The sequence below is a fragment of the Schistocerca serialis genome, chromosome 1 (genome assembly GCF_023864345.2).
Source record: "Schistocerca serialis cubense isolate TAMUIC-IGC-003099 chromosome 1, iqSchSeri2.2, whole genome shotgun sequence".
NCBI lineage: Eukaryota > Metazoa > Arthropoda > Insecta > Orthoptera > Acrididae > Schistocerca > Schistocerca serialis.
The window spans coordinates 798,465,964-798,490,706 of NC_064638.1; the positions used below are offsets into that span (position 1 = coordinate 798,465,964).

Below are 24,743 nucleotides of genomic sequence, written 5' to 3' on the forward strand. Positions count from 1 at the left end.
GAACCTCCAGTGGAAGAGATGGAGGCGGCTGCTGCGATGGCAAACGCTAGCCTCTGAAAGTTCAGTGCTGCCGGTATTGTTCTGTCACGCCTTGCAGACCGACAAACATTCAGCCGTCAGCCACGATTACAGTCAAAGGTGTCGTGTACCGGGATTTGTCGTTCCACACGTACTGAAAACTCTCTAGCATCATTGAATAACGTCTCCAGCCAAAGATTCCTATCCTCGATTTTTCCTCACAACACTCTCTGTAACACAAAATTGTTAAGGCTCTCGTGGTCACTTGTTGACTAACTGCCTGTTGGCTTCCGTCTCGGGTTCTTCGGCCGACGTTCATCTAATTATTTTACTGACGTTTCGCCGGTGGTGAACCGGCAATGGTGGGTGAAGCTTTGACAATGCCAGCCACTCGTGCTGGCGAAACGTCAGTAAAATCATTAGATGAACGTCGGTCGAAGAACCCGAGACCGAAGACAACAGGCAGTTTGTCACTCTCTATATTCTTTTAAGGTTCATAGATGCCGTTTTATTACGTAGAAGCGTGCAGAACGTTTTGAGCTGTGTGGTGTTCTTGACATCATCAGGCATGTATCAACTGAATTAACCCAACGTGTGTGTGCCTGTTTCTTATAGTGACGTGTAAGTGTTGTACTGTGAAGGAGCGGAACTGTTATACAGGTAAACCATAAATAGTTCTCTTTAGTGGTGATAAAAGCATAATAATTTGAAGGAATGGTAATGAAATCCTCGTGGGAGCTGTTGATTTTCTGCAAATGGCCTAATATAAAAAAAAACATGCAATTAATTTTTGTACAAGACAGCAGAGGAGAGTGTTGTACGTAGACGATATTGTACCTGGGATCGCATGATTTTTTTTTTTTTTTTTTTTTTTTTTTTTTTTTTTTTTTTTTTTTTTTTGCTGGGTCTACAGTCCAGTGATTGTTTTTAGAATCACATGCAGGAACGCGCAACAGGGACCGCCATGAGCGGTTTGCGCCATTCTCTACACATTTTGGTGTTAGAGATGAATCTGTGTTTTCGACAGCCTTTGTAATTATTTCTCGTTCTACACGTTTAAGTACTGTATAAAACATTAAATTCTTTAGAATGTATTGTTAATTTCCAGGTACTGAATTTTATTTTGAGGCGCTATGCACGTATTGCGCCGCCAACACGCCGGAGGTTCGAGTCCTCCCTCGGGCATGGGTGTGTGTGTTGTTCTAAGCGTTAAGTTAGTTTACCTTAGTTCAAGTAGTGCATAAGTCTAGGGACCGATGACCTCAGCAGTTTGGTCCCTTAGGAATTCACACACATTTGAACATTTTTTTAAATTTTTATGGCGAGTAAAACGCTTTGTATTTTTATAACTTTTTTTCTTCATGTGGGGAACCAAGGCTGTAAATTTGTTAAAGAACATTTTGAAGCATTCCTCCTTGGCTTTTCCTTCACAAGTATTCAGATTATTACACTTTGCACGATTGGCAAATTTCAGCCTTCCAGGCCATTTTCAAGCGCAGTCTACAACGAAACAAATAAAAGATACAGCTGATATAAGTTTGACTTATTGACATACAACAACGTTTTATAATGGATAGCCAAAAACTGTACCTACAGGTGCCGTGGTGTTGTACAGTTATGCTATTAATAAAAGACGATACAGCCGGTATGAAAGCGAGCACATAACTTGTAAGCGTCAGAATTAAAACCATAAAGCGTGCTGCGTGCAGTAACAGTCATCTTTGTAACTAATGCCACGTTATAGGATATTATGGTGTGCTCGCTTCCGTTGTCGAACACCAACTGTCACTTCTGTACACGCAGGAACCAGTTACAGCAAATACACAGCGAATAGCATCAGTGTGTTCATAGGTTGATACATGGCTTATAGACGTAACGTACTGTATTCTACTATAAGCACATATTAAAGCTCGCAATTGTTAAAAATAATTCAGATCTAGAACGAACGGTTTGCGAAGTCATCAAATGTGTCTTGACTCCTTTTTGTGCTAATGCTAAGCTTTTATAGTCCGTATACAGATTGTTTTTGGTTCTGGTATTATAATCAAGTTTAGCACTATTTTCTGTAAAAAGAGACATGTTGGAAATTACAAAGGACATCAATGAGTATATGTACTGAGAAGTAGTAGTTAGAATACCAAGTTTCTTAAACATACCTTCTGCCAGGCGGTACATCATTAGAAACATAGCCTGAGACAACAATTAACAAATAATGTTTACTTCATCTAGAAAGCAACATTCATGAGTCATGATCGCTTAGATTCAGAGTCAGATTAGTTATTGTAATACATGGCTCACTAAATGACGTATAAAGCGTTTTTTAAAATTATGTAACGAGATACAAACTTAAAGATACACTCCTGGAAATGGAAAAAAGAACACATTGACACCGGTGTGTCAGACCCACCATACTTCCTCCGGACACTGCGAGAGGGCTGTACAAGCAATGATCACACGCACGGCACAGCGGACACACCAGGAACCGCGGTGTTGGCCGTCGAATGGCGCTAGCTGCGCAGCATTTGTGCACCGCCGCCGTCAGTGTCAGCCAGTTTGCCGTGGCATACGGAGCTCCATCGCAGTCTTTAACACTGGTAGCATGCCGCGACAACGTGGACGTGAACCGTATGTGCAGTTGACGGACTTTGAGCGAGGGCGTATAGTGGGCATGCGGGAGGCCAGGTGGACGTACCGCCGAATTGCTCAACACGTGGGGCGTGAGGTCTCCACAGTACATCGATGTTGTCGCCAGTGGTCGGCGGAAGGTGCACGTGCCCGTCGACCTGGGACCGGACCGCAGCGACGCACGGATGCACGCCAAGACCGTAGGATCCTACGCAGTGCCGTAGGGGACCGCACCGCCACTTCCCAGCAAATTAGGGACACTGTTGCTCCTGGGGTATCGGCGAGGACCATTCGCAACCGTCTCCATGAAGCTGGGCTACGGTCCCGCACACCGTTAGGCCGTCTTCCGCTCACGCCCCAACATCGTGCAGCCCGCCTCCAGTGGTGTCGCGACAGGCGTGAATGGAGGGACGAATGGAGACGTGTGGTCTTCAGCGATGAGAGTCGCTTCTGCCTTGGTGCCAATGATGGTCGTATGCGTGTTTGGCGCCGTGCAGGTGAGCGCCACAATCAGGACTGCATACGACCGAGGCACACAGGGCCAACACCCGGCATCATGGTGTGGGGAGCGATCTCCTACACTGGCCGTACACCACTGGTGATCGTCGAGGGGACACTGAATAGTGCACGGTACATCCAAACCGTCATCGAACCCATCGTTCTACCATTCCTAGACCGGCAAGGGAACTTGCTGTTCCAACAGGACAATGCACGTCCGCATGTATCCCGTGCCACCCAACGTGCTCTAGAAGGTGTAAGTCAACTACCCTGGCCAGCAAGATCTCCGGATCTGTCCCCCATTGAGCATGTTTGGGACTGGATGAAGCGTCGTCTCACGCGGTCTGCACGTCCAGCACGAACGCTGGTCCAACTGAGGCGCCAGGTGGAAATGGCATGGCAAGCCGTTCCACAGGACTACATCCAGCATCTCTACGATCGTCTCCATGGGAGAATAGCAGCCTGCATTGCTGCGAAAGGTGGATATACACTGTACTAGTGCCGACATGGTGCATGCTCTGTTGCCTGTGTCTATGTGCCTGTGGTTCTGTCAGTGTGATCATGTGATGTATCTGACCCCAGGAATGTGTCAATAAAGTTTCCCCTTCCTGGGACAATGAATTCACGGTGTTCTTATTTCAATTTCCAGGAGTGTATATTAAGAAAAAGTGATGAAAAGGAAAAATTAGCAGTTCATACTTTAGTGTCATGACCTAAGGACATCTTCCGTAAAAGGGGCTACTGGCAGATAATATGGCAAATGATGCATCAAGTAAAGAGTATATAACATCCTAAAATATATGGCTGTGAATATTTAATATATGAACAGAGGTAGTTTTCTACAGCGAAAATAAGTGCCACGGTATAATAGGTGACAGTAAAATCCATAATCTAAAAAACAAAACTTTATTCTCGTGGCATTGTCTGAGAATACCTTGTATTAAGTGCTATTAGCGACTAAAAAATGCGGGGGTAAGAGGATGGGGAGGGCTACATTGAATAAAATCATAGCACGTTGAAACAAAAGGTTACATACAAAATTAAAACAATGTGACAGTGCTTAGTTATAGCATAACTACATAATACGCAATAAAACGATGGACAGTTAATTTCGAATCATGGTCTGAGGTAGTCTAACCTTAACTGTTCTATCAGTGGCAAAAAAAAGAGCAGTGGGTACACAGTCTTCTATAGTGCAAGACTAAAGGTAATATACTAGTGATGTTGTTAAACATAAAATTCTGCTATATCGCCACATTAACACCATAATTGTACAACACATCGACACTTGTACATACTGTTTTACGCTAATCATCATAAAATATTATTTTTGTATGTTAGTAAGCCAAACTTACACTGAGGTGACAGAAGTCCTGGAATACTTCTCATTATTGCCACAGACCTACTTTTGTCGAGCTTAGCGCAGCAGCTCCACGCAGCATGGACACAACAAATTGTTGGGAGTCCCCTACAGAAATACTAAGCCGTGGTACCCTATAGCCGTCCATAATTGCGGAAGTGTTGCCTGTGCACGAACTGATCTCTCGATTGTGTCCCACATATGTTCGATGGAGTTCACGTCGGCGAATCTGGGTGGCCAATCCATTAGCTCGAATTGTCCAGAATGTTCTTCGAACCATTGCGAACCATTGTGGCCCAGTGACATGGCACATTGTTATCCATAAAAATTCCAACGTTGCTTCAAAACATGAAGTCCACGAATGGTTGCAAATGGTTTCCAAAGAACTGAACACATCCTGTCATAACCATTTCCTGTCAGTGGTCTGTTCAGTTGCAACAGAGGACCCAGTCCATTCCACGTATACACAGCCCACGCCAGTATGGAGCCACCACGAGTTTGCTCAGTGCCTTGCTGACGACCTGTGTCACGAGTTTGTTGGGGCCACCCTACCAACCGAAAGCGTGGCTCACCTGACCAGGTCACGGTTTTCCAATCGTCTAGGATCCAACTGGTACCGTCACGAGCCCAGGAGAGGCGCTGCTGACGATGCCGTCGGTCGTCTGCTGCCACAGCCTATTAACGCCAAATTTCGCCGCACGGTCCAAAAGGATACGTTCGTCGTACGTCGCACACTGATTCCTGCGCTTATTTCGTGCAGTGTTGTTTGTCTGTTGTAGCACTGATAATTCAACACTAAAGCCGCTGTTGTCGATCTTTAAGTGAGGGCCATCAGCTCCCACGTTGTTCATGGTGAGGGATAACGCCTGCAAGTTGGTATTCTGGGCACACTCTTAACACTGTGGATCCCGCAATACTGAATTCCTTAACGATGTCAGAAATGGAACGTTCCATGCATCTAGCTCCAACCACCACCCTGCGTCCAAAGTCTGTTAATTGCCGTCGTGCGACCATAATCTCGTCGGAAACCCGTCAACATGAATCACCTAAGCACAAATGGCAACTCTGCCAGTGCACTGCCACTTAATAACTTGTGAACACGATGCTACTGCCATCTACAGGGTGTTACAAAAAGGTACGGCCAAGCTTTCAGGAAACATTTCTCACACACAAAGAAAGAAAATATGTTACGTGGACATGTGTCCGGAAACGCTTACTTTCCATGTTAGAGCTCATTTTATTACTTCTCTTCAAACCACATTAATCATGGAATGGAAACACACAGCAACAGAACGTACCAGCGTGACTTCAAACACTTTGTTACAGGAAATGTTCAAAATGTCCTCCGTTAGCGAGGATACATGCATCCACCCTCCGTCGCATGGAATCCCTGATGCGCTGATGCGGCCCTGGAGAATGGCGTATTGTATCACAGCCGTCCACAATACCAGCACGAAGAGTCTCTACATTTGGTACCGGGGTTGTGTAGACAAGAGCTTTCAAATGCCCCCATAAAAGAAAGTCAAGAGGGTTGAGGTCAGGAGAGCGTGGAGGCCATGTAATTGGTCCGCCTCTACCAATCCATCGGTCACCGAATCTGTTGTTGAGAAGCGTACGAACACTTCGATTGAAATGGGCAGGAGCTCCATCGTGCATGAACCACATGTTGTGTCGTACTTGTAAAGGCACATGTTCTAGCAGCACAGGTAGAGTATCCCGTATGAAATCATGAAAACGTGCTCCATTGAGCGTAGGTGGAAGAACATGGGGCGCAATCAAGACATCACCAACAATGCCTGCCCAAACGTTCACAGAAAATCTGTATTGATGACGTGTTTGCACAATTGCGTGCAGATTCTCGTCAGCCTACACATGTTGATTGTGAAAATTTACAAATTGATCACGTTGGAATGAAGCCTCATCCGTAAAGAGAACAAATGCACTGAAATGAGGATTGGCACATTGTTGGATGAACAATTCGCAGAAGTCTACCCGTGGAGGCCAATCAACTGCTGATAGTGCCTGCACACGCTGTACATGGTACGGAAACAACTGGTTCTCCCGTAGCACTCTCCATACAATGACGTGGTCAACGTTACCCTGTACAGCAGCAACTTCTCTGACGCTGACATTAGGGTTATCGTCAACTGCACGAAGAATTGCCTCGTCCATTGCAGGTATCCTCGTCGTTCTAGGTCTTCTCCAGTCGAGTGTCATAGGCTGGAATGTTCCGTGCTCCCTAAGACGCCGATCAATTACTTCGAACATCTTCCTGTCGGGACACCTACGTTCTGGAAATCTGTCTCGATACAAACGTACCGCGCCACGGCTATTGCCCCGTGCTAATCCATACATCAAATGGGCATCTGGCAACTCCGCATTTGTAAACACTGCACTGACTGCAAAACCACGTTCGTGATGAACACAAACCTGTTGATGCTAGGTACTGATGTTCTTGATGCTAGTACTGTAGAGCAATGAGTCGCATGTCAACATAAGCACCGAAGTCAACATTACCTACCTTCAATTGGGCCAACTGGCGGTGAATCGAGGAAGTACAGTACATACTGACGAAACTAAAATGAGCTCTAACATGGAAATTAAGCGTTTCCGGACACATGTCCACATAACATCTTTTCTTTATTTGTGTGTGAAGATTGTTTCCTAAAAGTTTGTCCGTACCTTTTTGTAACACCCTGTATATTTGTGCATATCGCTATCGGATGACTTTTGTTAACTTAGTGTAGACGCATTCCCGGTTTGATCCAGTGTTGAAATTGAAATTTCTACTGAGGTAAGGTTTCAACCCAACCACATGAGTGTTCACAAGTTCATAATTTCACTGAGAAAATGCACTATAATTGCAAGCAATTTCATTGTTTTAATATTACCTGAGTCTGCTCCAGCTATGGATCCTTTAGGCATGTGAGTAAATAAAAGTGATGTGTGTGTTGGTGCTGTTGCAGCGTTCGGCAGGGCATGCGCGGGTGACGAGTTGGGCCACTGCTACATGGAGGGAGACGGCGACTCACAGCACACGGCCTGCGCTGCCAATGGTACCTGCGCATGCGCAGACGGCTACTTTCCCAGCGCCGACCTCAAGCATTGCAGTGAGTATACGTGCACCGTGTCCAGTCCCAGGATACGCATGGCAGCGAAACAGAGGATCCTGCACACACTACACGAGAAAATGAGAATAACGGTTTCGGAAGCTGTACAAGTCTGCCCACAAACTTGGAGGAAGAGAGTGGCTGCCAAGTTAACGTACTCTCTTTCAAATTCTGAAGGTTGCAGGGGTAAAATACAGGGAGCGAACGGCTATTTACAATTTGTACAGAAACCAGATGGCATTATAAGAGTCGAGGGACATGAAAGGGAAGCAGTGGTTGGGAAGGGGGTGAGACGGGGTTGTAGTCTCTCCCCAATGTTATTCAATCTGTATATGGAGCAAGCAGTGATGGAAACAAAAGAAAAATTCGGAGTAGGTATTAAAATCCATGGAGAAGAGATAAAAACTTTGAGGTTCGCCGATGACACCGTAATTCTGCCAGAGACAGTAAATGACCTGGAAAAGCAGCTGAACGGAATGGACAGTGTCTTGAAAGGAAGATATAAGATGAACATCAACAAAAGCAAAACGAGGATAATGGAATGTAGTCGAATTAAGTTGTGTGATGCTCAGGGAATTAGATTAGGAAATGAGACACTTAAAGTAGTAAAGGAGTTATGCTATCTGGGGAGCAAAATAACTGATGATGGTCGAAGTAGAGAGGATATAAAATGTAGACTGGCAATGGCAAGGAAAGCGTTTCTCAAGAAGAGAAATTTGTTAACATCGAGTATAGATTTAAGTGTCGGGAAGTAATTTCTGAATGTATTTGTATGGAGTGTAGCCATGTACGGAAGCGAAACATGGACGATAAGTAGTTTGGACAAGAAGAGAATAGAAGCTTTCGAAATGTGGTGCTACAGAAGAATGCTGAAGATTAGATCGGTAGATCACATAACTAATGAGGAAGTACTGAATAGGATTTGGGAGTAGAGAAGTTTGTGGCACAACTTGACCAGAAGAAGGGATCGGTTGGTAGGACATTTCCTGAGGCATCAAGGGATCACCAATTTAGTATTGGAGGGCAGCGTGGAGGGTAAAAATCGTAGAGGGAGACCAAGAGATGAATACACCAAGGAGATTCAGAAGGATGTAGGTTGCAGTAGGTACTGGGAGATGAAGTGTGCTCCACATGTACAAATATCCAACGAATTCGATGTCTCAGTCCTTAAGTCTTAAAGAGGTTTTTGTTTTTTGTTGTTGGAGATACGAGAGGTTGCAGACAACTATTTATTTACAGGCGAGGCAGAGTTCACAGTTCTTACATTTCGTAATACACATTTTCGGTATAGCGTAAACCAACATATGCGAAAGGTTCCTGCTGTTTGAAATTGACTCAGTAACAACGTATAATTAGATTTTTATGTGACAACTCGTGCACACAGTCATGTCGGAGACATACCCTGCGACAGACCTCGCCGCCTCTGACGGAGTGCTGCTCTCATACTGAGCTTGCGTGAGGGAGTAAAAATTGCCTTTGGATTACTTTTATTGCGAATATCCTCTCAGTTTAATTATTTGAGTTGTAAAGACATTTTATGTGTATTATACCAGGACGCTGCTATTCTTGAAGCTTTATTCAAGAGTTCAACAGTAGGCAATAAGCTCATTTCGAGCACACTGCCGTTTTCTAGTGATTTGTAATTATATAGCGCGATTAAAATATACAATTTTTACTTTATGTATCTCAATGGTTTTGTAACAATGTGTCAAGTTCTTACTACCATATCTAATCGTTGACGTTGTAGCTATTAAATATTTCTACGTGTTGTATTTGTAGCGCAGATAGAGATGATTTTCATTATATATGTTTTTATCAACGGTAGATGTTGTTCTTAAGTGATTTTTGTTGAAATATTTCGCTTTCTCTAATTGTAAGCTTGACAGCTTTACTTGACAAAAGTCAAAGATATTGTATGGTTACTTATTTCTCTTATTCATCTATGGAATTGTGTGTTGGTCATAGATTCTTTGTATAGCTGTGTGAGTAGTCGTTGCTTATCATGTCATCCGTTATCAAGTTCTAAAATTACGACGAAATTTTCTGTAAGTATGGGCCAAACAGGATCAGATATCGAGAACACGCCAGAAAGAGCGATACAAATCCCTTAACATTTTTGCCATTTGAAAACGGAAAACCGCAACGTGAAAGAGTTCGACCACGCAGTGAAAATCCCAATTGTGGCTCCTTTAAAAGAAATAGAAAGATAGGCACTCACACACACACTCACAAACACACACACACACACACACACACACACACACACACACACACACACACACACACACACACACACACTTCTAAACGAACAGACTGAAGTTAAGCATAAAAGTTTTATTGAAAATTACGTCGAAATTTTAGAATACGATAATGCATGACATGATAAGCAAAGACTAGTCGCACGAACTTTTAGAAATAAACCTATAACCACCACACAGATCCATAGATAAGATAAATATGTAACCATATAACATCGTTGACTTTTGTGAAGTAAAGCTGTCAGACTAACACAAAACGAGAAATTTCGACAAAAATTACACAATAACGTCTATTATTAAGAAAAATTTATACAAACGAAAACAACCTTACCTGCGCTGCACATGCAATACGCAGAGATATTTAACAACTTCAACGTTAACGATGAGATACGGAAGTAAGTACTCGACACGTTGTTAAAATAACAAGGAGATACAGAACGCAAAAATTGTGTGTGCTGGTAGTGCTATGTAACTGCAAATCTCTTGAAAATAGCAACGTACCCGAAATAAACTTATCGCCTAACCGTACAACTCCGGAATAATACTTAAAAAAATAGCAACTTTCTCGTATAATATACATTAAAAGACTTCACAGGATATCTACTATGCTGCGGGCCCAGAGGAATACAAAATATTTGAGTTGTATTCTGGAATACGATGCATGACATTGGCAGTTAAAATCTTTTATTGTGTGGGCCTTTTTCAAAGCAGTCCACTAGACCCTGAGCCACTAGTGAGTTTTTACATAATTGCTTTGTCTACTGTGTTTTAATACGATGGGCTTCAAATATTTAATGTTTCGTAAATTATTATTCCAACATGTTGATTGGAGTTCCTTGCCATGTTCCAATGAGTGAAGTTACATGCTGTAACTATAGTCACTTCGCGCCACGTATTTCGTAACTGCTTACGAGTTTGTTACGATGAAATATCTGGTGTGATAGTTACTTCTCTGGGAGGAAATTATTAGTAAAGAAACTAAAAAATGTTTACCACTCATGGGAAGCTCGCTCCCTACACGTGCGTGCCAATGTGTCAGATACGAATGTTAAAATATTGACTCTATTCGACATATACTACTGTGGCGGAAATATTGTTGCGCAGTCGTCCTCAAAAAGATGTTCTCAATGTTAACCAAGCATAATTAAATGAGAACAGGGACACATTTCTTACAGTTACTCTCGTTTACGTTCTCCGAGCATATATGTTACTTTTCTTATCGGTTGTACTGACTACTCGTTACCAGCATACTCTGAATTCACCGGATGTTTGTCAAACCTTAATAAAGACACCAAACGCTGGTCTGTAATTGGTCACATCATTGTCTTGTTTGTGATTTCGTTTACCGATGCACTGCACTTTCCTAGAGCTCTTGCAATAAATCCGAATCTTCTATTCGCCTTCCTTAATACAGATTTTAAGTTGTAATATTTGACCACGGCGTGCTCTCTGAAGAAGAACATCCCATTCTTCCCGGTTGGCTAAAAACAAAATAAGAACTAACATTGGCGCCCCATCAGGAGAAGCGGTGAATGACAATCTCTACCATAAATAATTCAAAAGCCAAGATCGCTTAAACACTGTTTACTAGATGACCGGTTTCAACACACAAAAGGTGCCATCATCGGATCTGTGAAGATATAACATGACAGGTTTGAGGGAGGGCTTTCATGAGTTACACTATATACATTGCAATTAGTACAGCAGCACATACCTGAATGTAGCTTAACATGCATAAATCATTTGGATATAACGATACATGAGACAGACCAGCTGACATAAAATCATCGTCGCAGAAATAAAAATTAAAAAACAACTGCTCTCATGGTCATTCTATTCCATCGGATATATAAAACCGAAGTCACAAGATAAAACTATTTTCCCAACAACACACTACGTGTCCACTGCAAGACAATCTCTACGAAACAACTCACCTGGACCAGCTTGGTCGACTGGCACGGTAAGCGATAGCATTACAGGGGCGCGTGGCGGATCCGATTTATGACTCTCCTGCACATTAGCAGCGTGGTCTGCATCCGCACATGCTCCATATGTAACCTGTCTGACTTTACCTGCAGTGCAGCCAGTCGTACGTTATTCGTCACCATGTGAATTCCGTATCACTAACATATCATACGGCTAACGCGGAGAAGTGTAGGTCCACTTCATTGATTCCTCCACTGTGACGTCCTCCACCAAAGCATTTTGGTAAATGCCTTCTGTTGCTCCTTTCACAAAATGTGAGATCTTCTCGGCTTCTGTCATATTTGGATTCGCAATGTAGCATGCGGCTAAAACATTCTGTGTGTAAGAATTTCTCGTTTTTCCTTGATATTGGGTCCAGTTCTTCAACTGCTCTTCTGCTGAGCGAATTTGCTGCTGATTGTCACCAACTATTATCTTCATTTCTGCCTGGGATTTGTCCCACCTATCGAGCTTGTCTTCAGTGTTCTCGAGCTACTGTTGGGTTGTGCCACCCACATGAAAGTACGCATTTGCCAGACACATTCCATCATTCCACCTGTTGTATTTGGCGGCTCGGTTGAAACTTTTCAGCCACTTCGTCAATTCCCGACCAATGTCACCGCAAAACACTGATGGATGCATAATGTACAGCTGACTTACTGCTGTTTTTGAATCCACTGGTTCTTCTGAATATACAGAAGTTCGGAACAGTATACTGTTTGTATTGCTGTTCCTGTCCGTGAATGCATTGGTTTTTATGGTGTCTAATTGAAGCCACAATAATGTACAGTTTTTTTTTTAATTTTCTTAAGCATCCGACGTTTCCAGCGAACAGTGTCACTTCATAACTACAATCAATTCCAAATCCAAAAGCAATGTCGTCAATGAAGTACAACACTTAGCACTCAAAGTATTGTGACCAGTCGAAACTTCTTTCGTCTGGCCACAACTTTGGATTCTTTGATTGTTCTGGGAGACAGTTCATCAAACTATAACGCATGAAATATTAGCTCACAATGAATAAAAGATTTACTTAACTTTGACACACTTCTTTGCCACAGAAGAACTGGATAATTTGAAGCTGTCATGGAGTAGCAAAACATCACCTCATGCACTAATTAAAAAACTGTTCTCTTGAGGTACAATGTGCAAGATTGACAACACTACAAGTTCATCTGAAACTTTGACATCTCGTTGGTCCTAGCCGACAATGTTGACTGCTATGGATGAGGTCCCTAACTGGGACTGCGCTATTCCATGCTCAACAGTATACAGACCTCAGTGCGAGGCTGCTGTTGTTGCTGACATGGAGGCGTGGCTGCAGATTGCAGCAAGCCCTCGTTAATGCCTGTAGTATTAATTCACTTTGCCGATTTTGCTGGAAGATACCACATAAATCACGTTTATTAAAGACACCAATGGACAGACGGAATAGAACTGCCTCCTGGACAGAGAGTTCTCCTATTAATACAAGCATAGAATATTCCAGAACATGCAAATATAAAGAAACCAGCTGAGTACCTGGTACTGCCTGGATATACATATATGTATTCCGATCCTCTGTTAGTCCATCTCCTCCTTACCCCTTTGTCCAGCTGCTCCTCATCTCACCCTGTGTCCATCTGCTCTTCCCCACTCTCTCTCCTTCTCCACTCTATCTCCTCTTCTTTCCTCTGAGTTCATATCCTTACGTCCTCTAAGTCGATCTCCTCCTCCTCCTCCTCCTCCTCCTCCTCCTCCTCCGTGCTCTGTCCATCTCCTCTTCCCCTTCTCTCTCTCTGCCTCCTCCTCTTACCATCTGTATCCATCTTATCCTTCCCCTCCACCTCTGTCCACAACTACGTTATCACCCTGGGCCAAAAGCAGGCTGTTGGCTCTTACCCCTGTGGTATTTCTTTCCAGGTAGTAAGTTATAAACTGATGTAAAAAAATCGCAACCTCAAAAAATTGATTAATGTAGAGTAATGAAATTTCTGTAATACATTTGTCTAGACAACATATTTAAGTGATTAACATTGCGAGATCACAGATTAATGTAGGCATGATATAAGCCCTTGCAAGTGTTGAAACATCCCCTTAGAAAAATTTATGAATTACTGTGCTGGTAAACCCCTTACGTTATTTGATTTTCAAACAGCTGAGCAAAACTGAACGTACTCAGACATTTCTCTCTTTACTTATTCTGATCATCAATAAACTGACACACAATATTTTTAGCGCAACGCAATCTGACTTTCAATAATCCCTACAAAAGAATGGCCCTGACTAACAATAACCTATACCTTTCATGAATCACTTACCTCACAAAAATCTTCGATACTTGAACTATTGCAATACAGCGAGCGCCAATACTGCCAGCTAAATAAAAGATTCCAACTGCTGAAGGCACTAACTACTGATAGGCATAGTTAGCAAGTGAAAGTTTTTAATAGATAATAAACAATGTATTTACCTTAATAATGTTCAAAAGTAATCATATACATATCTATCAATTTATGACATCCATCTTTACAAATTTCCTTTTTCTGGTGGACACACGTCCAGATCGTCCGTCCTCAAAACTCTGCCATCTCTCTCCCCACATCCAATATTGCTGGCGGCTCACCTCCAACTGCGCAAATCTACGCACTGTTCACATCCAACTGCCCAACACTACAATAGCAGATATTCCAACAATGCAAACCAGCCACAGACTTCACAAAGCACAGTCAGTGATTTTCATGTAGAGCGCTACGTGGCGTTAGCAACATAAAAACCTAAACAGCCTACTTACAGTGTGAAATGCTCGTACATTAACAACCGCCAGAACTTGAATGCGAGCCTGCAAATGTACGTGAATTTTGTTGAATATGTGCGCGGTTGTCAGTTTGTAAGATGGAGTTCCACGCCTTTTGCACTTGGTCAGTCAGTACACACAGTTAATGCTGTTTGTGGATGACGCTAGATTGTCGTCTGATGATGTCCCATACGTGCCCTCAGCTGGCCCCCTTCTAACCAACACAGTCATTATTGGCACCGAGGCCGAACCAACCTTCATCAGAAAACGTAACAGACCTTCAACCTCCCCTCCAATAAGCTCTCGCTTGACACCACTGAAGTCGCAAATGGCGGTGGTATGGGATCAGTGGAATGCACGATACAGGGTGTCTGACTCGGAGCTGTCCTTGGAGTAACCGATCTGTAACACTTCGTTGTGTCACTGTGGTGCCAACTGCTGCTCAGATCGCTGCTGAAATTGTACTGCGATACGCCAGACCCATGCGCCGAGCCGGCCGCTGGTGGCCGAGCGGTTCTGACGCTTCAGTCTGGAACCGCGCGACCGCTACGGTCGCAGGTTCGAATCCTGCCTCGGGCATGGATGTGTGTGTTGTCCTTAGGTTAGTTAGGTTTAAGTAGTTCTGAGTTCTAGGGGACTTATGACCTCAGCAGTTGAGTCCCATAGTGCTCAGAGCCATTTGAACCACGCGCCGAACAAGATGCTCTTCCCCCTCGCAGCGCCTCGTGGCCGTCCGGAGCCGGTCTTCTTACGACCGTTCACTCTCGTGACCACCGCTGCCTGCGACCGTGCACAGTGGCCACCTCCTGCCTAGTCTTTCGGCAGTATCGCACAAGGAGCGTCCAGCTTCTCGTAGCCCTATTACACGACCTCGTTCAAACTCAGTGTGATGTTAATAATGGTTCTTCGTCGCCTTAAGCCGTCGGCACACGGACCGTGCATCTGAACGTTGAGCGTTGAAAGTGCCGAGTTTCTGACGTCATAGCGTGGAATAGCACGTTCGGGAGTCTTTCCGAACATGCAGAGCAATATCTGGCATGTCAGATGAAGTGGACTGACAAGGCAGCCAGTCCACAGTGACGGGTAGCCGATAGAAAGGAAGGCACGCGTACACACACACGCCGACGGGCGTCAATTCTGGAACAGGATAACTATTGAATGGTAGCAAGAAAAGTACGTAGCTGCTTTATACTTAACTTTATTATTTGATGACTACAGCATTCTTCTTGAGACATTTATACTATAACTCTCAAAGTAGGTAAGGATAATGGCGCCTTGCTAGGTCGTAGCCATGGACTTAGCAGAAGACTATTCTAACTGGCTCTCGGCAAATGAGAGGAAGGCTTCGTCCGTATGGTCGCTAGCAATCTCCTCGTACAACTGGGGCGAGTGCTATATCGTCTCTCGAGACCTGCCTTGTGGTGGCGCTAGGTCTGCGATCACACAGTGGCGACACGCGGGTCCGACATGTACTAAATGGACCGCGGCCGATTTAAGCTACCACCTAGCAAGTGTGGTGTCTGGCGGTGACACCACATTCCTCCCCCGCAAATCGGCGAACGGTCGTGAGATAAGGCTTCCGCCCGCCGTGGGGAGGACCCCATGTTGACGTATGCGACGAGGTGGGGAGCCTAACAACAGGCGAGGCTGTGCCACCCGCACCCGGCCATTCGGTCCGAGGGGAGCTAGGAAACGCCTGAAAAGCTAGTCCAGGGTGCACGTCAACATGCGGTGTATGCGCCCGTAAAGAAACATGAGGGGCCGAAGTGTCGAACTCCATTGCGTCGGGGTAGCCGACGCGCGATGACGTCATGTGGTCCGGAGCGGTCGGGAGTTCCATGGCGGAGGACAGCTGGTCACGGGAAGCGATCGGCGGCGCGTGACCCTGGGAGGCGCTTGGCGGCTGCAGCGAAGCGTCTAATGCGGGCGGCGCCGGCGGGAGAACAGGCGGCGGCGGCGGCGGCGGCGGCGGCTGCGGCTGCGGCTGCGGCTGCGGCTGCGGCTGCGGCGGCGCGTCGCCATGGGGCAAATGGGAAGGCATCGTCGGTAACACCTGGGGATGAGGCGAGCCAGTAGATGGGTCCCCAGGGCGCTGACCGGACGGCACCGTTGCTGAAAGCAGACGGGGAGCGGCAGAACCCGTGCGACGACAGAGGCGCAGCTGATTGAGATGCCGACGCACCTCACCAGAGGCCCCCAAAACCAAATACATCGCGCGGCCGAGGCAGCGAAGAATGCGCCCTGCGAGCCAACGCCGTGAACCGCGATAGTTGCGATAAAATACAACGTCGCCTGGAGCAAAAGCAGGAGTCTGCCGCTGCACAGGAACCTGATGCGGCGGATGCAGCAAAGACATCAAGGTGCGATGAGGACGACCGTGGAGCAACTCAGCCGGCGAGCGACCATCTCGGGGCTGAGAGCGATACGAAGACAAAAAGAGCAACAATGCGTCCTCCCGAGAATGCGACTCTTTCAATTTCAACATCTGTGACTTGAAAGTCCGGACCAATCGTTCAGCGGCACCGTTGGACTGAGGCGAAAACGGCGCGGATGTCAGATGTTGAATACCATTGGCCTGGCAGAATGACTGAAATTCTGCGGACAGGAACTGTGGGCCATTGTCGGAAACAATAGTCTGCGGAAGACCTTCAATGCAAAAGATAGCAGACAACGCTTGGATGGTGGCGGAGGACGTCGTGGAAGACATCCGGACAACAAAAGGAAAATTACTGAAGGCATCGACCAGAACCAACCATCGAGCATTCCAGAATGGACCAGCAAAATCAATGTGCAAGCGTTGCCAAGGGGAAGTGGCTTTTGGCCATGCAAAGACTTTCCGCGGCGGTGCGGATTGTTGTTCGGCACACGCCATGCAAGAAGAACACATATTCGTAATCGCAGCATCGATTCCGAACCAAGTACAGTGCTGACGAGCAAGTTGTTTCGTTCGCACTATACCCCAATGTCCGTGGTGAAGAAGCCGTAAAACAGAGGACTGTAACGAACGTGGGACCACGACTCTTGACTGATCATTATCAGAACGCAACAACAAAACACCACGTCGAACAAAAAGTCTCTCCTTGTGAGCAAAAAATCGGCGAACCAACGGATCCTCGATCCGAGACTTTGACAAAGGCCATTGCGTAGCAACAAAACGTAAAACAGGAGCAAGGACAGGGTCAGCAGCTGTGGCTGTAGCTATACGACGAAAATCGATCGGAAACGATTCGACCACTTCATCGGTTTCCGAATCAATGAACATGCAAGCAAGTTCGGAAGAATCGAATGCTTTATCCTCAGCAACAGGCAAACGGGACAACGCATCGGCGTTTCCGTGCTTTGCAGTGGACCGATACAAGATATCGTAGCGGTACTGCGAGAGGAAAATAGACCAGCGAATGAATTTCTGCGCTGTACGTGGAGGTACAGGCTTGGTCGGATGAAAAAGCGATGTCAAAGGTTTGTGGTCTGTGATGATGGTGAAGTGACGACCATACAAGAAATCATGGAACTTAGTAACACCAAACACGAGAGCCAAAGCTTCTTTCTCTATCTGTGAATAATTTCTTTGCGCAGACGAGAGCAATTTGGACGCAAAGGCAATAGGGCGATCATGCGAGCCAACTTTGTGCGCAAGCACAGCACCGATCCCGAAATCCGATGCATCTACCATCAACAAAAGGGGTTTCCGGGGATCGAAAGGCGTGAGGCAAGTATTAGAAAGCAACGCCGATTTCAACTGGCGAAAGGCGCGTTCGCATTCCGTCGTCCAGACGAACGGAACACCTTTACGGCGTAAGCGATGAAGCGGAGCTGAAAGGGAAGAGGCATTGCGCACATTCACTGACACCTTGTGATGCTATATCCTTTAACGGTCGTGCGACCGCATCACGCAATGCGTGGGGAACATTGCGCGCCCTGAAAATTTCGGTTGCGCGTTTACTTGCAGTCCCAAATGTGCTTCATAGTTTTTAGCGCAACCTAAGCCCGGTGCAAAAATATCTGCAAATTCGTCACATAGACGAGAAACACTGTCTGAAGGCACAGTCTGATTCACTGAGAGGACCTGATTTACAATAGACATGTTAAACAACTGAAATAAATCTAAGCCAAACAAGTTCACTGCCGTAGAAGAACGAAGAACGTAAAATGACACCAGTTTTGTTTGTCCCTTGTATGTGGCAAGAAGGCTGCACTGTCCTAACACAGGTATTGTCTGTCCTGAATATGTGGTTAGCTTAACATTTGCGGAACGCAACGGAGGTTTGCCCAGTTGTTTGTACGTGTCGTGATTGAGCAATGAAACTGCAGCTCCGGTATCGAGCTGGAATGGTATCACTTTGCCTTCAAAGTCTAAGTACACAAAAAGTTTATTGTTCTGCTGACGACAAGAGCGACTGTTTTGTGCAATTTGAACAGACACTGGTACAGAATCACTTGCTAATTGACGTGATTTCCGGCGACGTCGACGCACAGTTTTTGTGGGACGAACACAGGCACTGTTAGAGAAAGTGTCACTGGACGAAGCGGAATTAACGACATGAATGTCCATGGGCGAAGGTCCACGATCCTGAGTGTCCTTGGTTCGATTCCGGCGCGAAGCAAAGGGCCTGGAATGATTGTGATTGTCGGATCGGAGCTTTTTCTGGCAAACACTTTGAACATGTCCTTTCCTATTACAGAAAAAGCAAATAGCTTGGCGTGACGGGCAATGTTCACGCGAATGTCTAGTAGCACACCGCGGGCTTGATTTCACTGCATTTGTGTGCTGGCGCGGCACACCTGGCTTAGCGCGCGGCGGCAGCTGTGCGGACGTATGCGAGGGCAGTTGACCGGGCCGCTTAGCGCGAGCGCGCCCGGCGGGCCGGTTAATGTTACACACAGCTGGCGAAGTTTCAAAAGATTCCTGAGCACAGTCAAGTGTGTCTTGTCTATTCAATATGTCTATCACTTGTTGAAGGGAGGGATTAACTAGTTTCAAAATTTGCTCCCGTATGCGAACATCAGAAACGTTCTGTGCAATTGCATCACGCACCATTGTATCTGAATAAGAAAGACCACAGTCACATTCAAAGGCACAGTCCCTAGTAAGTCCTTGCAATGTTGCTACCCACTCCCTATTAGTTTGACCGGCCGTACGTTTTGTACGAAAAAACGTATACCGTTTTGCAACCACATTAACTGTTTCTTTGAAATAGACATCTAATGCAGACAAAATTTCCTCGTAGGACAGAGTTGCTACGTCTCGTCGGGGAAACAATTTCACTATCACACGGTAGGTGCACACACCGACACAAGAAAGCAAAAACGGCTGCCGCTCATTACCTTGAATTCTGTAGGCAGCGAGGTGGAAGGCAAACTGGCGGGACCACTCCTGCCAGGTCTCTTGGTTCGGGTCGTAGTGCCTAAAAGGCGGTGCAACGGCAGGTTGTGGCTGCGGTAGCGGTGAAGCGGCGGCGGCCGCATCGGTGTGCAGCGCACGTTGACCCTGGACGAGCTGTCCAAGGGCATCCAATAACGCCTGCGTCTGCTGATTCTGCAAGCGATAAAATTCGGACAGTACATCTGGCGAAGCCATGACACCAATAAATTAGGGCAAAGCAAAACACAAGATCCTTTGTAGACTCGTCGCCAATGAAGTGGACTGACAAGGCAGCCAGTCCACAGTGACGGGTAGCCGATAGAAAGGAAGGCACGCGTACACACACACGCCGACGGGCGTCAATTCTGGAACAGGATAACTATTGAATGGTAGCAAGAAAAGTACGTAGCTGCTTTATACTTAACTTTATTATTTGATGACTACAGCATTCTTCTTGAGACATTTATACTATAACTCTCAAAGTAGGTAAGGATAATGGCGCCTTGCTAGGTCGTAGCCATGGACTTAGCAGAAGACTATTCTAACTGGCTCTCGGCAAATGAGAGGAAGGCTTCGTCCGTATGGTCGCTAGCAATCTCCTCGTACAACTGGGGCGAGTGCTATATCGTCTCTCGAGACCTGCCTTGTGGTGGCGCTAGGTCTGCGATCACACAGTGGCGACACGCGGGTCCGACATGTACTAAATGGACCGCGGCCGATTTAAGCTACCACCTAGCAAGTGTGGTGTCTGGCGGTGACACCACATCAGATATTCTGAGCGTGCGTCTGAGCGTTGACCGATGAGATGGCACAGCGCCACTACGTCACACGCACGCCGTCTCCCATCAGTACAGAGTTGTGAGGCGCCATATTGGCGTTCATTTCAAACCTATATGTATATATGCCATTTCTGAGCAGCTGCAAATTGAGAATCACTGAAAACCCCGTTGTTAGTTGTGTGATTCGTTCCAATAAAATTGTGAGGAACATCGTATTCGTGGCAAAAGAATTATTGTAACCTGCGTATTATAAGAGTAGGCTATTTGAAGGCAGCGACACACTGAAGATCCACCAAAAACGCATTGTTCTTGGTACAATTTGTTATAATTAAATTTCAATTAGTAACATAATTATCTACGATTAACGGTTTTAGCAAGCTGTAATACAATATGATTACGTACACAAGGGGTGGTAGGGGTTTAGCGTAATGGTTAGCGTCTCTGTCTAAGAAGCTCTTTTTGTTGGGGCGGTGGATCGCGTCTTAACACTACAAAAAAATTTTTTCCTAACATTCGCATCATTAGGTTCTGATACTTTATTATTAGTTTAATATAATTATACGCTATAATATTTGATGTTATGTAAATATAAGTTCACCTTTTTTTGAGGGGTGACTTTGTTCGATTGGCTTAATCTACAGGACAGCTTGCGCTACTTGTATAAAGTTATTTTGTTCCTTTTTCTTTTACGCTTCGTAATTCACATGTTGCAAGGATTCCGCTACTGGGTACGAACAGTGATCAAGTAAGCCTGACCCTGGAGTTTTACTAAAATGTGGGAATGATGAAATAATGTTTATCGTATGCAGAGAAGTATTCCAACTTGTACCCCGCTGTTTGTAATGGAACTGTTATAAGCCTGTGTCCTTATTGATTGGACATGGTACTTTCATTTTCGTGGACGATGGAGAAAATGTGCGTTTTAATAGAGCTAACGTGGGAATTTACGCACGCCCGTTGAGTAAATAGTGTGATTTACGAACTACTAGAAACAACTGCCGCTGGAGTGCGTTGCGATCGCGTACACCACGTTGGGGCCCACGTACCGTATGCACAAGTAGCATCGTTCCTGAGCGTTCAGCAGCACGTTGAACTTCGCACGCTCAACGTTAACGTTCGACAGCACGGTCCGTGTGCCGGCGGCTTTAGAGGCATTCTTGAGTAACATCAACTCGCCATGTCCAGCCTCAAAGGCAGCTGACGTTCACGACCGTTACGGCGTGTACTTAAAGGAAAGCTGACTTGCACCCTCATAACGGCGATACGAGCGTCCCTCTTATGCGACAGACATGAAATCTGAATATAAATCATCTTTTAGATGCAGAAACGCCCCTTCCGTTTATGTCGCTCAACTCCTTCCTGGTGTTGCGATTTCTTTTCCCGTCAGTGTATGTGTATCACGAGAATTTAGTATACCCAGTAAAATTATTAGCATGATACAGCTGTGCATGGATGGCTCCCAGGCAGCAGTAAAGTTCAGAGCATCTATATCACCCGCTTTCCAATTGAAACAGGCTTACTACGAGTAGACGCTCTTTCATGTGTCCTCTTCAACCTTGCATTAGAGAAAGTGGTTTAAGAGAGTAATTTACATCTTTACAATGGTCTCCGATTCGAACACAGTGAAGTAAAACTCCTGGCTTATGCAGATGATATAGTGTTTCTGAGTCAAACTGAAGAAGAACGGAAAGACATGTACAGGCACAGACATGCTCAGGCACAGTGCCAGCAAAATGCGGCTTTTAATTAACCAAGAGAAAACGGAATACATGGAAATAGGTCGAGTCATAAACCCAAATCCTCACTTTGAAATCGACCAACATTCTAAATTCAGAAAAGTTCTTCAGTTTAAATACTTTGGATCACATTTCAAGAGCAAAAATATCATAACAATGGATATACACGAAAGAGTAGCCTCAGGGTCAAGGTGTCTGTGCTCACTAATCAACCCACTCAAAAGTAAAGCTTTGTCAATCACCACAAAGGTGAAGATATACAACACTATCATCTGTCCCATAGTACTGTACGGTTCAGAAAGCTGGACACTTATAAAGAATGAGAGAGAAAAACTGAATGTTTTCGAAAGAAAAGTAATGAGAAAAATAAGGGAACCTTTGTTGGAGAATTGCGTTTGGAGAATTCGAAAAAACAATGAAATTTATCAGCTAATGAAGCAACCCACTATCATCCAGAAATTAAAAAGCAGGAGACGGCAATGCTGGACATGTGGCTCGAATGGAAAACAAAAGAATTCATTTTAAGGAACTCACCAGGAAACAAGGCCATTGGGCCGACCTCGTACGTGGTGGAAAGATGACATAGAGGACATCGCAGCGTTAGGAATTACCCTGGGTTTTGCCAGAGAAAGCACGTCTCACATATATTTAATACATTTCAATCATTTTTGTACACATATTTCACCTGTTTCTCTACCGTATTTTGGTCTGCAGTTTCCTTTTCATGCAGATTTACAACGTCATATCTCCTGAACAGTGTGCCTTTCAGTTATATAATTTTGCAGGTACATTCAGTGATATATTTGGATGCTGTCTGCGAAATGTTATGCAAATAGAAATAGTAGTAAAGATGTAATAAATTAAAACGTCATGGATGATGCGAAAGTTTTTCACGCATCTCAGTGTTTATGACGTCATATCTCCCGAACTATGTGTCGCACAATGATGTAGTTTCGTAGATACGTTTATTGGCATCTGCGGATAAACCAAAACTAAACTCCATTCGCAGAAACTTCGGAAGGCCCAACGGTACCGACCGACACCCCCGGGATAACAAGGCCGTCCAGCAGTGTTAGTGACGTCACACTAAGCGGCCCATAGCCGGCGCAGCAGTCCACGGACACCTCCGTACAGACGCGCCTGATGCTAACGATCTTCTGTCCGTCATACAGAAAGGAGCGAACTATAATTCCAACCAAAGACCAAATTATATATATTCTCATAAACAGCATAAAGGTTCATAACGAAATACCGATTACATATACGGGCAGGAATAAGTTTAATCGATTGAGGATCTTTGCCACTATTTTATAATTGTCAGAACACTATTTAGCTTTAAAACTCGCATACAGGTGGTGACAAATGCGAACTGACAGCAGGACTTAACATTTTCAAGCTATTACACTGAAAGTAAATTATCTTAAACACTGTCATACATAGCAAAACCCTCACAACTTTCGTTTACAATAAGGTAACAAAAGTTCGCTTTATCTCATAAAACACATGACTATTGTGAATTTACTCATATGTTCATGGTGACAGCTCTTTTCAAGAATTTTTACGAGTGTATCCTCAGTAATAAAGAATGGAAACAAACGATAGATATCAAATATTCTCCTTTTAACATAGACATCACTGAACACAAGATTCTGTCTTGCACTGTGATACTAAGGGACTGCTCTTTCCTTTAAGAAAAGCCTGAGAATTTGAAGTTCACTCTGCTATTGAAGATACACTTCTTGAAACAATATTAAAAATGTTATGAAAGGTAAGGAAATGAAAAACAACCAAGTGCATTACATGTAAGAATGTGAGCAAAAGGCTGAGGCTCTCTTTACTTATCATTTTCAATCTCTCTACAGCTTTTCCACGTAGAAATCACCAACTGCAAGTCTCATTATTGCTGTCTGTTACTAGCAAAGTACTTTTCTATTTAGAAAACCTGACAATTTGATGTTCATTCTGGTACTGAAGATAAACACTTTTCAGAGGAGTTCTAGAATCTATTCCTGCCCGTATATGTAATTTGGTCTTTGGTTCGAATTATAGTTCGCTCCTTTCTGTATGACGGACAGAAGATCGTTAGCATCAGGCGCGTCTGTACGGAGGTGTCCGTGGACTGCTGCGCCGGCTATGGGCCGCTTAGTGTGACGTCACTAACACTGCTGGACGGCCTTGTTATCCCAGGGGTGTCGTACCGACCGACCGCTTGTCATCCTCAGCCGATAGATGTCACAGGATGCCGTTAGGTAGGGG

The 24,743-nt window shown here is 44.8% G+C and overlaps 1 protein-coding gene across 1 annotated transcript in view; it reads left to right on the top strand.

Moving 5' to 3' along the window:
- Nucleotides 1–24,743, top strand: part of LOC126434484 (tenascin-like) — a 172,203-nt gene that overhangs the window by 133,118 nt on the left and 14,342 nt on the right. Inside the window, exon 8 of the mRNA XM_050090456.1 lies at nt 7,468–7,611. Within this exon, the coding sequence (XP_049946413.1) occupies nt 7,468–7,611 (144 nt within the window). The remainder of the gene's footprint in view (nt 1–7,467; nt 7,612–24,743) is intronic.